Source organism: Artemia franciscana, chromosome 4, assembly GCF_032884065.1.
Source record: "Artemia franciscana chromosome 4, ASM3288406v1, whole genome shotgun sequence".
Taxonomy (NCBI): domain Eukaryota; kingdom Metazoa; phylum Arthropoda; class Branchiopoda; order Anostraca; family Artemiidae; genus Artemia; species Artemia franciscana.
The window spans coordinates 29,912,295-29,930,029 of NC_088866.1; the positions used below are offsets into that span (position 1 = coordinate 29,912,295).

At 34.0% G+C, this 17,735-nt stretch overlaps 1 protein-coding gene across 1 annotated transcript in view; it reads left to right on the plus strand.

Annotated features, from left to right (window-relative positions):
* The window catches only part of LOC136026277 (breast cancer type 1 susceptibility protein-like), a 44,782-nt gene extending 28,025 nt beyond the window's left edge, over positions 1 to 16,757 (plus strand). Inside the window, exons 5-9 of the mRNA XM_065702666.1 lie at positions 122 to 294; positions 4,494 to 4,905; positions 8,584 to 8,700; positions 11,406 to 11,529; positions 14,549 to 16,757. Coding sequence (XP_065558738.1) covers positions 122 to 294; positions 4,494 to 4,905; positions 8,584 to 8,700; positions 11,406 to 11,529; positions 14,549 to 14,748 — 1,026 coding nt within the window. The 3' untranslated portion in view covers positions 14,749 to 16,757. The remainder of the gene's footprint in view (positions 1 to 121; positions 295 to 4,493; positions 4,906 to 8,583; positions 8,701 to 11,405; positions 11,530 to 14,548) is intronic.
* Positions 16,758 to 17,735: the final 978 nt, after the last annotated feature.

Sequence of the window (17,735 nt, forward strand, 5' to 3'; positions counted from 1 at the left end):
TTTCTATGATTTCTACCCCTCTCCATCCCCTCGAAATTGCAGGTCAGCTCTTAAATATATTGCTGATCACGCGCCCATGCTTGACGCTTCCTATTTCTAATTAATTTTGTTGCATTTTCAGGAAGAAAAAGCAAATACTCAGAAATTTGTTAAAACACCAGTTGAAAAATTCGAGCAGGATCCCAAGAAATCTAAAGTAGAAATGAATGATGGTGATGAAATTTTCGGATCTAGTCAAGAAAAGTCGCCTAAAAGTTTGCTTCGAGGCCAAACTATTCTTTCAAGCACTAGCAAGTTAGTTCACTTATTCATTATGATTTATTTATTATGTTACCTATTACATTATACTGTTTAATTCTACAGTGTTTTTTTTTACTGGTTGGGGAGGGGGCCTAAATCCAAAAGTCGTTGCATTTGCCGACCATCATTTGTCAGTTTTTTTCTAGACAGGGAGCTTTTAGTAAGATAAAAAGTATCTCTCTCTCTTCTATATTAATATTAGGAGTTAAAAAAAGTTCAAGTTTATTTATTTATTATTCACACACATATATATATATATATATATATATATATATATATATATATATATATATATATATATATATATATATATATATATATATATATATATATGTGTATATATGTATATATATATACATATATATATATATATATATATATATATATATATATATATATATATATATATATATATATATATATATATATATATATATATATATATATATATACACAAGCCCAAGACAATCTTGAAAAACTAGACCTAGACAAAGATACAATAACAAATTACACTACAATACAAAGATAAATATGACGGCAAAGATTCAATAACGCAACAATAATATGAAAGTAGCAGCTAGCCCAGGATCCATAAAAAAATCAATATTATTAAATATAAATTAATACTAGACGATAGCTGAGAGGCTCACATTCACCCAGAACAACATACCATACAAATAACTGTGCCTTATTAAAAGAAGCTTAATTAAAAATAATCCTGAACTAAATGAAATTCAAGTTTCCTTTTTATTAAATGGATAGAAATTTATCAATAAGATCCTTTTAAGCATCCCAGCACCGGGCTATTGACACAAACGGAGCGAATTTAGATCTCTCAGTACTATACCTGTCAATGTAGATGCTCTTTTTTGTCGAGTGTGATAATTATTATGTAAATCTTGTGATTGGGAGAACAAACTTTGATTGAGGTAATATGGCGGTAATTTCTTAGTGTCTTAATTTAATTTGAAAAGAATTGCTCCAAAAGTAAATTGTTGAGAAACTGGAAGTATATCTAGATAAGTATATAAAGATGCTGTACAAGACTTATTTGGAATTTCAATAGGGTCCAAAGCACACGCTTCATTAAGACTGGAAAATAGCAGCGTTTAATATGTTTGCATTTCTGTTATACAAACTTCATATTAATATCCAAGTGTCTACAATTAGTAAAATTAATTTTGAGGAAATTAAGACTTTTCATTTCACATTCTCGGGGAAAAAACCCGATAAGGTTGTGAATCAGCCAAAATCACAATGAATCCCGAATTATACCGCAAATTAGAAAAATAAAAAACAAAATTTTAAATTTTGAGAAAATGAAGGATTTTATTTGACTTTCTTGAAAAAAAAGTTCCAATTTGGTTGAGAATCGCATAAAAACACAATGAATCATAAATTCAATCACAAATCAGAAAAAAAAAACTTCAAATTAGTTTATGAGGAAAAGAGAAACTTTATTTTATTTTCCAAGGAAGATAGTCACAATGTGGCTGTAAATCACGCAAAATTACAAATTAAACGGCATAATATTAAATCAAACAAAAATCCGCTCAAAATCTCTATTTAATTTTTGAGGAAGTGAAGACTTCATTTACTTTTTTGGTAAGAGGTTACAATTTAGTTTTGAAATTTCATTTTATTCGTCTCTAGTGTTAAGAGATTGGGTTTTTGTGTTCATCTACTACGGATTTTTAGCCCATTAAAGGTAATTTGCATGCTTAGGGCTATATCTAAATTTTGTGTGAGCTTTTCCTCGCTTTTTTCTATTTTTTTTCTATTTTGACAATGAATCTTTTTTCTTCTTTCGCTTATTTTTTCACTAAACTTCTTATCTGCACGCTTTGGACTAACGGAATATAACTTTTTGTATTTCTTTAGGGCTGTTTAGAGCCGACACCCCTGAAGAAGAGCACCAGCACCTTTTTGCTCCTTTTATACGATCTTTGAAAAAAGTTTAATATTTTCGGTGTATTTAATGAACTTCAAGGTATAATTACTTTCAAATTCCATAAGAGTACCGAGTACTCGAACGGTGCTTCTAATATAGGATATCTCGTCGCCTATCTTGTACACTGTCGTATCTGCCAAGAATCAGATTTCCAGTTTCTATGCTCTGAATGAGCCAAAAATCTAATTTAGGTCAATAAGACATTCACAGAATTCTCATAAGTGTTTACTAGGGTTCTGACAAGAATTCCAAGGATTTTGACAATGTTTAAATGACTTTAAACTGGGTTTTCGTTTTTTCAAGGTGAATTCTAATTTTTGACAGATATGGTGCAAGATATATGCAAGATGGGCAACAACTTGATAACACTTTGTGACAACTTGTTAATAGATATTCGGTTAAATACATCAACAGCTTCGACATCACGTACACGTTGTATTATGGTTATCGTCCAGAAATCAGTTATCACTACTGGTGATTATTTTTTTTTCATTATTATTTCGTTCCAAAACACCAGATCTAAACTTGAAATCCTTTGTCCGTGTGGACAGGGTAGAGCCCTGGTGTTGCTGGCTATTTGGTTTGAAACGAGGGTAAATGGCGTGACTCTGTAAGCTCAGCCAGAGTCGACCCAACTCTAAATGGGTACCTGGAGAAATCTGGGGAAGGTAAATAGGAAGGGTGTGTGAAAGCAGAGGCTGCCCCCCCCCCATTGTACTTTGGGGCTGAAGGGCCATGAAACGGAGATCAGCACCGCTTGTAGGGACCGTAACGCCCAAGGCCATATTCTTTACGTTATTTACCTTTTGCGTATTATGAGCTTATAAAGGGGTGAAACCGTAGTTGTCAATCGTAATAACAATACAGAATCAGATATAATTAATGATAATTGGCTTTTGAAATGTATCCTTTATTCTAAATGCTTCTTTCACTCATTTCTTTCCCTATATTGTCTTCTTTCCTTTTATTGTTCTTAACTCTTTTTTGAAAACTTAAAAAATAATTGTACCAAAACAAATTTCTGATAATTGTCTTTATGAGAGCAAAGATAAAATTAGTATTAGATTCAGACAATTTATTTCGCTTTGATTGACAATTATTTGGTTTGACAATTGATTTCCATCTTTTCGTCACCGGAATCAAATCTCGGACAAAATCACTTTTTTATTTTAACATTTTCTATTAGAATAAGGCTCACCGGGGTTTGGAATTTGGCAAGAACTTAGGAAAACTCTTTATCTTCTTATTTGAATTAGTATAGAGCCATTTTTGCATCATCTCTTCAATATCTAGGTTACTATTTTCTTAGAATAAGGCTCACTTGCTTGAAATTTATTTTTGCAGCGTATCAGGTAAAAGTCCTGGAAGTATGATTTTTTTTTAAATTATGTTCTATCTGAATAGAATTTGTCAGGTAAGAGATTTGACTTTTCCTGCCTTGAATTGCATGGAGATTCTGCATCAGGGTCTTGAAATAATCAAACAACGTTTTTTTTTCTTTCCTTATTTTTTTGAGTATTTGATGACTTTGTATTTTTCGTGTGCAGAATCACCTCACAATAAATTTTGCATTCAAGTGCATTAGAATAAGGCTCACTTGAACGAGACATTTTTACAGGTTTTTATCTATTGCTATTTATAGTTTCTTTTTTAAGATAGAACTATGGTTTTACTTATCTATTTATTTTTTTTGATTTGTTTTTAGCATAGAACTATTATCAATAGAAATTTTCATGTCTTACAAGTAGTGAGGGAGAGAACCCTGTGGTCCACAGTGGATTCATCTCTGATTCGTAAGACGGGCTCGGGGTTCAATTTCAGCCATCGTAGGGCCCAGAATTGCATGGCAATATGCATTAGCGTCTCCAAATAATCAAACAGGTAGAAGAAGTGAAGGAGGGGTTCTTCTATTTTCTATTTGGATATTAATTACTTAAACGACACATATTTCTTTGCAGATTTTTCCTTTTTTTTATTTAGTTTGTTAAAATAGAAATCACCAATAGAAGCCGTCATATCTTACTAATGAGCAAGGGAAGGAACCCTGTGGTGGCGCAGTGGAATGAGTGGATCTCTGCCTCACAATAGGGTGCCCCGTGTGCGACTTGGCCTGGAATTACATAGAGATCTAGAATTAACGTCCCCAAATTATCGAACAAGAAGAATAAGTGAAGGAGAAGTTTAAGGTAAAACTTTCTATTTGAATAAGGTCCATCTGAATGACACTCTTTCTTTTTTACAGGTTATCAGGTAAAAGCCCAGGCAGGAGCCCCATCGTTTCACAAATACGTCTTTCTAGTACGCCAAATGGGGATAAAACTAAATCAACAAGTTTAACTAGATCAACTCAAGTATTCATTCAACCCGGTTATATTGAAACTAAGAGTATTGTGTCTGTTGACCATACAAAAGTTTTAACAACTACTGGTATATCTGCACGTAGCAAATCATTGGTTAAAACCTTCTGCGACAAATTTGACTTTGTTAATCGTTCTACGTATACAGATGAAATCACACATGTCATTTGTGCTACGGATAATAGAGGAAATTTCGTGAAAACTTTGAAGTATCTCAAGGGACTGGCACATAAAAAGGCAGTGTTGCCGATTGAATGGATATCGAAATCTTTGGAGGCTGAAAAGCTGCTAGAAGAGGTGAGAATTTTAGAAGCACTGTGTTTCTATCTCAATTTATATTAGTTTAAGCTGTTTTTTTTTTTTTTTTTTGTACAATGAGGGTGGAGGTGTGGATGTTAACAAAGCCAAAGCGGGCTTTCAACCCTAATTATTATATTTTCCTTGGGGTCCTTCAACCCAACTTTTGAAGAAGCGTTGTCTTTAATTTTTTGGTTCTTCCTGATAGGGCTAAACCTTCCCCTGCCTCTTTTTGTCATTTCCCACCGTTCCTTGTCGCAGAAACAAAATCTGAACAAACTAACATAGTGGCTCCATCTGGGGTCGAACCCGAGATCTAGTACGTGTAAACCAGACTTTAACGCCATCATTTGTCCAGTGGGCCTACATCTTAGGCGAATCTATGGATAAAGCTCCAATTTTCGTCAGTGTTGCCGCGTTGAACCTTGAAAAGAAATAATAAAAATGTATTAGTTACATTTGCCAATGCATTTCTTCTTCAAAAATAGATGCAATCAATCTGTTGATTCTCACAGACAGTTAAACTTTTCAAGGGAATACGACTCCTTCTTAAGCTGTTTGTATAACAGCTGTTTATTGTTTGATATATAAGGCTTGTTTATTCTTTAAGCGAGGGGAAACGGTGAAGACCTTCATTTTGAAAAGGCAGCCCCAGTTTTCAAGATTTCTATGCTATTTTTACTCAGCCATGCATGACATTTTTTTGGGGGGGAGGGGTATCCAAAAGATCGCAAAATACAGGTGACACTACTGCTAATAATTCACTATAGTACAAAGCCGTTTGAGGCCAACACACCTACGTATGCTCCTCCTTCATCCCCATTTATTTAAAGTCTCCCTCTTTACACCATCCGAAGAAGTTACAATTTCCCTTAAATACTTCTTTACATGCCCCTTCCACTCTACTCGGGGACGACCTTCTTTTCGTTTAGTAAAAGTACAATCTAAGGCAATATGTCATCCTTCTCCTCCCGAATGTGTCTTTGCCAGCTCAACCTTTCTCTCATTATAGCCCTAGAAGAAGGGTTAGAATTTTTTATTTTTTTTCGCACATATTGTTTGAAATACGGTCAGCTATACGGGTGTCCTAAAGAAGCCAATACAGTTCCTCTGGAAATGTCGTTGACTAGACTATTATTTCCTCGAGGGGTGCCACTCCCAAAGATCACCCTGTATTGATGTTTGCAGTCACGGTTCTGGTTAGGCAAACTCGTCAAATGTGTACCCCGACAACACGCAAGCAAGGTTTCCTTTTTGGGAATCGGGACGGAGGAAGAAGCCTATGGCGGAAATGAAACCCCCTAAACATCTCTCAACATCAGAACAGTTCCAACGTTTATATCCGGCCTATCGTCGTCAGGGTTTACCAGTATATTCTAAATAAAATTCCAAGTTAATGGGAGAACCTAAATAATTCTGAAATTTTAAGGGACCCAGGCATGGAAGCCCTCCCCCCACTCTTAAGTACATTGCTTTACCGAGGTGTGCTTAAAATAGATAATAATGATAATAAAAACAAATTCAAAACAAGTTATGAAATTTATTATATTATAAAAAAACAAAAAATCCAGAATTTTCTATCATTATAAGTGTCTTTTGCAGAAAAACACAACGACATATTTAGAAACAAACAACAAAAACATCAGAGGAAGTTATGGTGATACCACTTTGCAACTTTATCTTTTCATTTTTTCCTTTAAACTATGCTTCGGCTACTAATTAACTAAAAGAACAGTTTCAAAAACTGAAAACGCTGTTTTATCCATATCTACTCACACAACAAACACATGCTCACAACATATCTCCTCAAACATAACCTACGTTTTTCAATAATTTCTTTAGCTAACAACTCCATCTACTCAGTACCCACTCGCCCCTTCCACCGTTCACTGTCACTTCAACGCGCTATCATTCGAAACCAAACCTTCTTAACTCAATCCCTTTTCTCTTCTTCCTTCTTTTCTATACATATTTACATAATTTCATCACAATCAACACCACAGCTCGCTCTCTCATTCCATCTCCAGGAACTCCCACATTCAATTTAATTAACCTTATCTTATCTTCCTCAGTGTTCGAAACCACTCCACACTTAAGGCACTAAAACATTTATCTACAGTTCCATTATTATATTTAAAATAAAAAATTCGTTCTTTAGGCCATTTATGACTATTTCGTCATATAGCTTGCACTTTGGGCCCTCATCTCGAGTAAAAGGACTCTCGATCTAGGTGCGGAATTATCTCACGAATTAGCATAAACATAAGTTCCTTCATAAACTGACTAGATGGTACACTGTGCATTTTCTCAAACGAGACTTGAAATTCACATACGGTTCCTTTTCTTTCCAAGTGGAAATACACTTCTTCTTTTGTTTTCTCTAAATATTCATCCAGTATCTTTTTCCTTTTGCCATTTTAACGTGCTCACTCAGCACGTCTAGGTTTTTCACCTCTCGAATGCACTATATCACTTCTTGAATTTTCTCTGGCACATCACTGATCATTTTCGGTTTTGCCAGTTGATCCTCCATAGTATTTATCACCGGTAAGACTCATCCTTTTATTATTTTATCGTCAATCCATTCACTACAGATCACTTTACTGACGTTTCTAATTCTCAGAGGCTTACACACATTTCGGAAATCTATGACACCAAGACTTCCTTCTTCTTGGAGCACATACAGCACTTTCATCCTTAGCTTTTCCAGTTTTCCCTTTCAAACGAAACGCCAGATGTTCTTTTCCAACTTTTTTTATACTTTTCTTCGAGACTAAAAGTCGGTGCCAGATAAAATAGCAGTGGGAGAGCATACTTGTTTGCACTACTCGCTCAATTACTGACACGAAATGTGCTCTTTGACGGGCTACCAGCAATCCCTCAATTTTTCGCACACGCTCTTCCTGCAAATTTTCTACGCTCACCATTCTTTCAAAAAGTGCACCCGATACTTTCACTGACTGAATCTGCTCCATCCAGACACTATCTTCTAAACGTACACACTCACCTTTGTTTAGTAATTGGCTCTTTTTTCTGTGTATTAATAAAAATAAGATAAAAATATCTTACTATGTGATTTTTTTTTGGTTATCATTTATTTTATTTTTTTGGTTACTCATCATTAGTTAATTTATTTTACTTACTCGTGTTTGTGTTTCCTATCAAATGAAATTAGGATTTTTTTTTTATCTTATATATTTATTATTATTAAAGTTAAATTGAAATCGATTAGTTATACTTGAGTTGCAGTACATAAATTGAAGGTAATACGTATAAAGCTGCTGGACAGGGTTTACATGTACTAAGTTTTTGGACGACTAATTTTTCTTAAAAACATTGATTTTCTACTCCAAACGGAAAGGTAAATCTACGAAAACTGAATAGATGTAACATCAAGGGGTGCCAGTTTGATTGCCTTTTTGGAATTTTCCTTGAAAAAATCGAAAAACAACGAAATTGTCCTAAGATTTCGGGATAAAATATCTTTTGTACTTTCATTAAACAAAAATTTGGGAGATCTTCCCCTGACATTATCATTAATTGGTGTCCCCGTAACATCAGCTAGCTTTAGTGTCGAATTTTACCAAGAACGTATCTTTTTTTGCTTTTTATGCCTAGTATTTCAGTGGTTTTTTTTCCGACGTTTATTTATTCTATTTTTATTATTTTTTTTTCTAGGAATTGTTCCAGACTGAATCGATCCGAAAAGTGAAAGAACATGGTTGTGACGTGTTTCAAGGATGCACTTTTCATATCCTTGGTCCAACCAACGAAGTGTCTAAAGAAGATTTAGAGGTATGTCCTTTATAATCGTCAAAAGTTGACAAATCATGACCAGCTGTCATTTATAAATGCAAATGCTTTTGTTTTTTTTTAATTAATAGGTTACTATGGAAGGCCTGAAAGTTTGTGTATCCTTGATTGACTAGTGAAGAATACGATTAAAATTTCTATTATACCAATTAATTAACTAATTAATATAATTACACAACTTATAGTGGAGATGAATCTTATGATTCTTGTACTTGAATCTTTAAATTTAATATAAGATGGATTTACATCATACGATAGGATGGTGGTTAAGATGTCTACTTTGCATGTAGTAAGTCTTTGGTTCGATTCCGGATCTGACCACTTTTTTGTTCAGATTTTACTTTTCCGACAGGAAACTGTGAGAAATAACGGAAAGTAGCGAAATAGCAGTTGTATCAAATGGAGTGGGGGATAACAAAATGAGAAAAAAATTGTGACAAAGGAAACAAGAGGATAGTTTTAGCGAGTGATAAAAGAAATTTTGCAAATATTTCGGTCGAGACCTGCGTTTAACCTCCTTCAGTGCAAAAATGGACATAAAAGTGAAAAATACTCTTTGAAGGGGCAATTAGTCCTCTTGTCCCCTAGTTTTTGAAAAATAAACTTTTTCGGCATTTTCGTTAAAATCTGGCTTTTGGTATTTTCATTGACTAAAACCAAAAACATACATTTACCCTCCCCCCACTATATTTCCGTGGATTGGTACCACTTGGAAAAAGCTCAAGAGAGGATGAGGGGGACTTTGCTGAAAGGGATGGGGGACTTAGTCGATGGTGAAGTGACCTCAGGAAGGACTAAAAACTATATATATATATATATATATATATATATATATATATATATATATATATATATATATATATATATATATATATATATATATATATATATATATATATATATATATATATATATATATATATATATATATGTTATGAATACTATGTATTAATTATTGGTCCACTATTATTGTAGCTGGGCTCTCAAAACTCAATTGAGGCCACAAAAACCCATTACCTCCAAAGCCAAAATCAATACAGTACTGATATCCGTCGGGCTAATGCGCAAGAATTGATGCCTTCTACTCTCAGGGGCACCACAAGCTGTCAACACTTCCCCAGTTATTGATTTTATTCAAATGTGGTTTTTTGATAGTATACTACTACGACTGCTTCGCTGAAAGCTCATTGCTGCATCAAGCCAATTGGGGTTAAAACGGCGGTTCCATCTCCGTTATCAATACTACCCCAATTATTGATCAGACACCAATGCTTGTTCCTGGTATTAGACTACTACCACTATTACTACTACTACCTCTGTCAGCTCATTGCAGCATCAAGCCGCTTGAGATCAAAGCAGTGGTTCCATCTTTGCCCTGCTCAGAGCTTCGTTCTTTACTCCCTCTTAAGATGTTCCTGTTTCCTTTAAATCCTATCTTGAAATCTCTTCTTACCCTGTTACAGAGTGTACTGCTTTTTATTTGGGGTTTCATATGGGTGAGTTTTGTTATTGGTTCAAACGGAGACATTTTTCTCTCGTTAGATGACGTCAAACCTGATTATCAAAGGGGAATTCAGCTCCCATAGCGAGTTCTTGCGTCTTTGGACGTGATCAGGTAACATCAGATGCGCCTATTGATACAACGTTCAGTTTCAGTTATAACGTCTTTTATAATTCGTCAGAAGCTCTTGAAACTATTAAGTTTCGAAAGATCAAGGATAAAATTGAGAAAATTAGAAAAATTTGGAGGGGAAACTAAAGGGCCTGCAGAGCAATTGCAACATTAGTGACTATTGTATTTGGAAAAATGTAGAGCATTAAATATATAAGAAGAACTAGTACTATAGTTTTCCATAAAGAATAGTATTTTATTAAACTTCATGGGCCTAACATATCTTGAAAAGGATTAAGCCGAACCATCTAACCACTCCTCTTTGTTCCCCTCTCAACTTTACTCTTAACTTCGTGCTAATGAAGGCAATGTGCAAGTTAGATGTCCGATAGATTCAGTGCTCAAGACTTTGACCACTGGTGGCTAAAATTTTATGGTTTGGGAAAATGATGTCATAACCTTTAAATATGAATCATCTTTTTTGGACTTTCACAACCATGGCTCCTTTTCCTAGAAATAGATCTGGTTCCTGTCCTAGAACTCTTGGTCACAACAACAATATTTGAAATCAGATGGAGCCGTCAGTTACTTTGTTTTGCTAATTTGCATTATTTACAGGAATTGATTTTTGCATGTCCAAGCTAAGTAGATCTGGCTTAAGTGAAAGCTTTTTTTTCTTTTTTTGAATACTTGGATCACACAGTGCACTAAATAATTTTACAGTTAAAATGAAAATATAATCATATTTATACCTATAATCATAATTTGTCTCTACTTTTGCTTTTATTTCGCTCTTTCGATTTGTTTACACAACATTATTTGTCCATGTTTGATGTGAGCAGATCTGGCTTATGTCAGCAGTTTTTTTTTTTTTTGTACTTGGAACCCTCAATGCACTTAAACAAAACTTATTATTATAGTTATATATATTTTAGCTCACGTTTCGCTTATCTGATTACGGAACATCATTTATTCTTTTCTTTTTTTTTACGTTGAGCTTATAAATACACTTCAACCTAATATCATAATTTTTATTTATTTTCGATTTCATTTTGTTCATTATATGTGTTTACAGGATATAATTTGTTCATGTGGAGGAACTACTGTCGAAAATTTGAATGAACTCAAACCATTTGGGACTCGACAGGCTGTTATAATGGAAATGGATGAGTCTCAGAAATATGTGGAATTGATTAGAGGTAAAAACATTTCTTTGGTTTACAAAAGGGGTCGATCAGAACGACTGTTTTATGGGGGGCTTCGGAATGTATAGTTGATTACAGTCAAATTGTTTAAAATAAGCATGTTTTAAGAAGATACAGTTTGAAGTTTACACAGGTTGAGGTTTGGAGCTCGCCAGGCTTTTTTAGCTAGGAATTTAATGAGCGATTTGTCCAAAATCCAAATATTTTGTAGTCAATAATTTTTCAGCTTACGTTTGAAGTTCACTTTGTTTGGAACAGCAGTTTGATGCTTATTGGACTTAGTGTTTTGTTGGGAAGTTAAAAGATTGTAGTCAACTAAAGTCAAAATATTGTCGTAAATTAGAAAGCTTTAGGTAGTAGTATCTGTTTGAAGCTTGTGTAGTTACAAGTTTGTTAAACGTATCGGTTTATTTAAGTGTTGGAAGAACGTTTATTTAAGTTGTCTTGGATAGAAACATTATTTCAAAACATGAATCTTTAAGTAGCTGTGGTTGGAAGTTTGAGTTTAAAACTTATCAACTTAGCATTTTGTTTGGGAGTTTGAAGTGCGTAATCTTTGGAAACCGAAAAAAAAAAAAAAAACTTCAGTAGTAGTTGTGGTTTAAAAACATAAATAGATTTAAGTTTAGCATTTTATGTGAACGTCTGGAGAGCTTAGTCGTCCTATTCCAAGCAGTATCTATTAGACACATTTTTTTGGTAGCTACAGCATAAACTGCAGTTTGAAGCTTATTAGATATAGCACTCTGTTCTCAAGTTTGTAGATCATAGGACCATCACTCAATATAGCCCTCCCTAAATAATGCCTTCATTCTCCAAGAGGCATAAAATTCCCCCTGACAGACATTACTCATATTAAATCTTCCGGACTTAATCCCATTTTTAGATATGTATCTTTGTCACAGTTCTCCTTGACCAGCGCATGTAGCCCCAGGGACGGCGAGGCGGCCTTCTCAGCTTGGCAATCCTGAACTTCCTGAGTATCTAACCTAGTAGCAACTAACCTAGATCCAGTCCCTGCCATCCCTCCTATCCTCTTTCCCTCATTCCAACAATTACCTAGCCCAGCATGGTCTAATATATTCTTCATCTGATTGGGCCACTAATCCTTTCTCTTATCCCAAAAAATCATTAAAAGTGCTGTTTTAACTAGCCTGTTATCTTCTATCGATGACACCCTTTTCCAATATTTAACCAAATATTAAATGTCTGGTCCCTTTTATTACTATATCCCCTTTCAGCACTAACCAATTAAACTTATTATCAAGGCCTAATATACGCTTAAAATACCTCAACTGGATTCTTTCTAATTTTCCCCCCTTATCAAACCCCCAAAGCTCCACCCCATAATGCAAAGCCGATCTGACCCTAGCATTAAAAATATAATTTAGCAATCCTACATCCCTATTTTCCTTAATACTACTGTTACTTAACACTCCTAGTTGTCTATTTCCCTTACTATCTACCATCTTTAAATGTTTCTTTCACTTCCCATCTGACGAAAGCATACAACCTAAGAACTGAAATTCATCTATACGGTCTAATGTCCTACCTTCATACGTAAACTGACACTGCGAATCTATCTGATCTCCACTTTTTCTAAAAACCATAACTAACGACTTATTTACGTTTAATACTAGTTTCTTATTCCTAAAATAAGAAGATGCTAGATTTAGCAGTTGCTGCATATGTTCTTTACTTTCTGCTACTAGTGCTAGTTTGTCCGCAAAAATTAGTGCGGAAACCTGCATTTGAAAGATTAAATATTGGGCGCCCTAGGGCTAACAACGACTATCATTAAGCTTCTATTTCCTAATCATCTCTAATCAAATAAAAATCTTATTTATAGGACTATAGCCTTTCTGAACCCTGCATGCGAATCTGCTTTGGTATATCCAACTATTTATCCTACAACATAATATCATCTTAGCGATAACCTTATTGAGCACACTACTTAGGCTTAGACCTCTATAATTCCCATGATCTATTATATCTCCCTTTAACGGCACTAGAATAGACGTAGTCCAAGACAAAGGCCATTCTGCACTATTCAATATACCAGAAAATGTCCCTCCTATAACCGGAAGCAACCACACTTCCAAAGTACGGTTGGTATTTCATGTACACCTGGAGCAGAACCGCCTCTCATTCCTTTCATTGTCTCCCAAACTTCACTTACCTTGATGGGAGCAACCAAATCGTAATCACATTCTTTCATTGGCCTATCATCACTTGCTACAGATACCAGATCTGCACTCAAACTTGTTCGTCCTTGGTCCTAATCACTTCTTTTTCTCTCTTCTAAATATGTAGGCCAAGAATCTACTGCTGGTATACTAAAATAAACCTCTATTTCTCTTATAGATTTCTTAACTACGCGCCAAAAGGTCCTAATATCCCTTTCTCTATATTTTTTTTCAGTTGTTCTTCTGTCCAAATTTTATGCTCTTTTTCTTAATCTTAGCTAAAATACGGAAAGAAATGCGATTTGAAATTAAAAAACTGTTGTGTCGAAGGAGGGGTATTTCAGCATGGACTCTGAACAAGTATTCCAAATGGATATTCTAAATATTTAGAAACAGAATAACATGTGAGGAAGGTAAAAATAAAGAAAAAGAGATGTATGAAATATAAAAGAAAGAAAAGAAGGGGTTAGATACTAAAAAAATTAGCTAAAATATACAGAAGGAGGGTTATTCCTTCTGTGAGAGGACAACATGTCCTCTGAAAGGGCATTCCGGATAGACATTCTAGATATTTAAAAACGAAATAACATATGAAGAAGGTGAAAAAAGAAAAAGAAATATATACAAATATAAAGGAAAAGAAAAGAAACGTTAGCTAAATACGACAAAGACTAGCTAAAATACACGAAGAAAGGCAATTTAAAATAAAATATACTGAGTTGAGGGACGGATATTTCGTCCTGGGCTCTGGAAGGGCATTTGAAATTTAGAAACCTGCAATGCGTATCTACATCAGACTGTTTGCTAAATTTTTTTTTTCTTTTCAGATTTAACCGAGAAAGGGATATTATTCATTGGCCGAGAATGGATTGTGGAATGTGTTTCACATTTACGTCTATACAACTTCGGCTCTTATCTTCTAGACTACCCGGAAAATGTGTCAAAAGTTCTTGAAATGACTGGATGGCGTGCCGACCTGGTCGATGGATGTTTGTCGTATATTGAAACTCAAAATTGTGATGAGTGATTGGCTCCAGTTGTGTTCCGAGTTATCCTTGTTATCTTGTCTTAAAATCCCTGAGACGACTGGATGGAGTGTAGACTTTGTGGATGGATGTTTGAAGATCTTGGAAAATGTATTTTGTCTCCCCCCTCCCATTCATTTTCGTGAGTTGACATTGCAATTTAATACTCCTTTAATTTAAAAAAATGACATGTTAGTTGTCAAATCTACGAGTTAAAAGCGTTTGCTACTCTCCTACCCAAATCGCAAAATTTTACGAAATTTACAAAAATTTATATTTTGCATAGTGTCGCTGTTACGGCAAAAAGTCGTATCTCATGTTTTAAAACTTCCGAAAAATTTGCTAACAATTATTTGCTAAGCTCATCTTAAATAATGGATTAGTAAGGCAATAATTCAATCACGCTTCGAGCCTCCAAATCTGCGTTGCAATATAGACTATGCTATATTGGGTTTACCCTGAATTGTGATACACTGCATTGCACATCCTCACTTTGAGAAGCACTTATGAGACGATTTTGTGAATTAATTCAGAAGAGTGAAAATATCAGATATGACCTTTAATTGTAACGGTGGTGATATAATTTGTCTATTTTTGACAATTTTTTGAAGTTTGAATGTCACTTGATATTTTGGATGCATCGCCTACGCTCATCTGAAGAGTGCCATGGTGCCCCTTAAGAATCAGGTTCAGTTCTGAAATTTCAAAGCAACGAAAACCTAAACTCATCTAAATTTGTCAGTTTAATAACATAACTGAACAATGCAGTAAACTACAGCTGATTTGATTATGCAGAAAGAGAGGGGGTATCGTTCTCATCCCAGTTTAGTTAAATTACTCATGATATATATATATATATATATATATATATATATATATATATATATATATATATATATATATATATATCCTGAAGATTTCCTAGAAATTTATGCATTATTACATTCCTCAAGACTCTCTCTGTCCTTTCAATATACTTTTTGTGTAAGCGAATATTTTGTATATTTTTATTTGTTTATTCTTTCAAATAGCTACTCGAGACCAATCTTCCGTATCATGGTCTTCTCATCCACAGATTGTATGTGATATTTTGATTATAATTAATTGATGGTCTTCTTATCTTGAGTGATATAACCTCCAAAAATTCCCCAGGATTTAGTTTATAATGTGTGCTATGGCTTGAATGTGTATGAAGTTTGATAATGTGAAGTTTGTAAAAACCTCTAACATTGGTATTTTGAAAACAGGTCTGAACAAAACGATAAACTATGACTTATTTGATCAAAGAAGGAGAGATCGAGTTGTTGAATTGCTTCGATTGAGTTTGATTAAATTATCCTTGGCCTATTTCATAACAAAGATGCTGAAGATTGCTTTGGAATGAACGCCCCTAGGATTTATGCATTCTTATACTCGTCAAGAATTCTTTGTCCTCTGAACGTTTTTTTGTGTGTAAATGTTTCTTTATATTTTTTATTGTTTGTACTTTTATATTGCTACTCGATGTCATTGCTTCCGTATCATTGTTTTCACATCCATAATTTGTTTAAAGTTAATTGAAGATCTTCTAGCTTTGAGTGATATAAAGTCAAAAAAATCCTCAAGATTTGGTTTGTTTTTAAAATATTATTAGGTTATTAAATATTATTTAAATAATTGTTAAGAGTTATCAAAAATGAATAACCCTTTCTGTCTAAAGCCAATAAATACTGGCTAAAGGTTGTGTTGGTCAAAGTTAGTCGTGAAATATCACTTTGAATTATTTAAACATAAGACAGTCCTGAATTTTAGCCTTGATCTACGGTAGCAATTGAAAATTATACTAAGTTGGTTGAAGACCTTGAAAAATATTTACCCGGACGCTAAAGTAATTGAATGAGTAGCCGCTATATCACTTACGAACAACGCATATTCTACTTAACAGCTTTAGTTGTAACATAGCAGTTATTTTGGTTCGTTTGTTGTTTAATCGATAATTTTTTTTCATATTATACATGGATATAACCTTCACTGTAGTTGGTACTTATTGTATATGAAGTAGTTGTTTTTAAATTCAAGTTTTACAAAAAGCTAGTGATAATTATCAAGTATTCACCGTCACGAGTAATCATATTCACAGTTGTAGGTACGATTAGAAATATCTGCAAGCAGTCGAGGTTGCAGTCATTGCAGTAGCAATGTCCCTGAAAGTTTCAAGTTAATACCCCTATCCGTTCCAAAGATACGACACATATACTTTTTTGATAACCTAGATGCAAATAGTCGCAGCTACAAGCCGTTGCACTCGCAGTCATGAGTAGTAGTCACATTAGCATTTGGCCTGAAAGTTTCAAGTTAATACCCTTACACGTTCCTAAGATATTACAGATGAGTATTTTTAATAACTTGGATACACATAGTCTCTTTTGAATTAGTTCAATATACACCCACACAAATTCCCCAAAATTTGACCTCAGTACTCTTATCCTTTCTGTACGAACCAAGGCCAAATATCCTACCTTTTCTGAATGAAAAATTTTGTCCGTAAAAAAAATGGGTAGATTGCATAACCTATAGGCTAATCCTTTGTCCGGGGGCTATGGGTGACATGGTATCTATGAAAACATAATCAACATTACAGCATAGTCTCCCTCGTAAGGCTCTATGGCCAGAAAATAAACGAGAAATATATATATATGTATATATATATATATATATATATATATATATATATATATATATATATATATATATATATATATATATATATATATATATATATATATATATATGAAAAGAGAAATCACCAATGCAACAGCACAAACACACAAACACAAAAAAAAGAGACAGAAGGAGAAAAGGAAGACTGTTTTCCTAAATTAGTGATTAATATAGACCAGCACTTGAATGAGGCCTTAACCCTACTCATCCATACAATCACATAGGTCAAACAGCATAGCCATACACAATCAACCATAAAGAATAATCCATGGACAAGCAGTCATGTCGT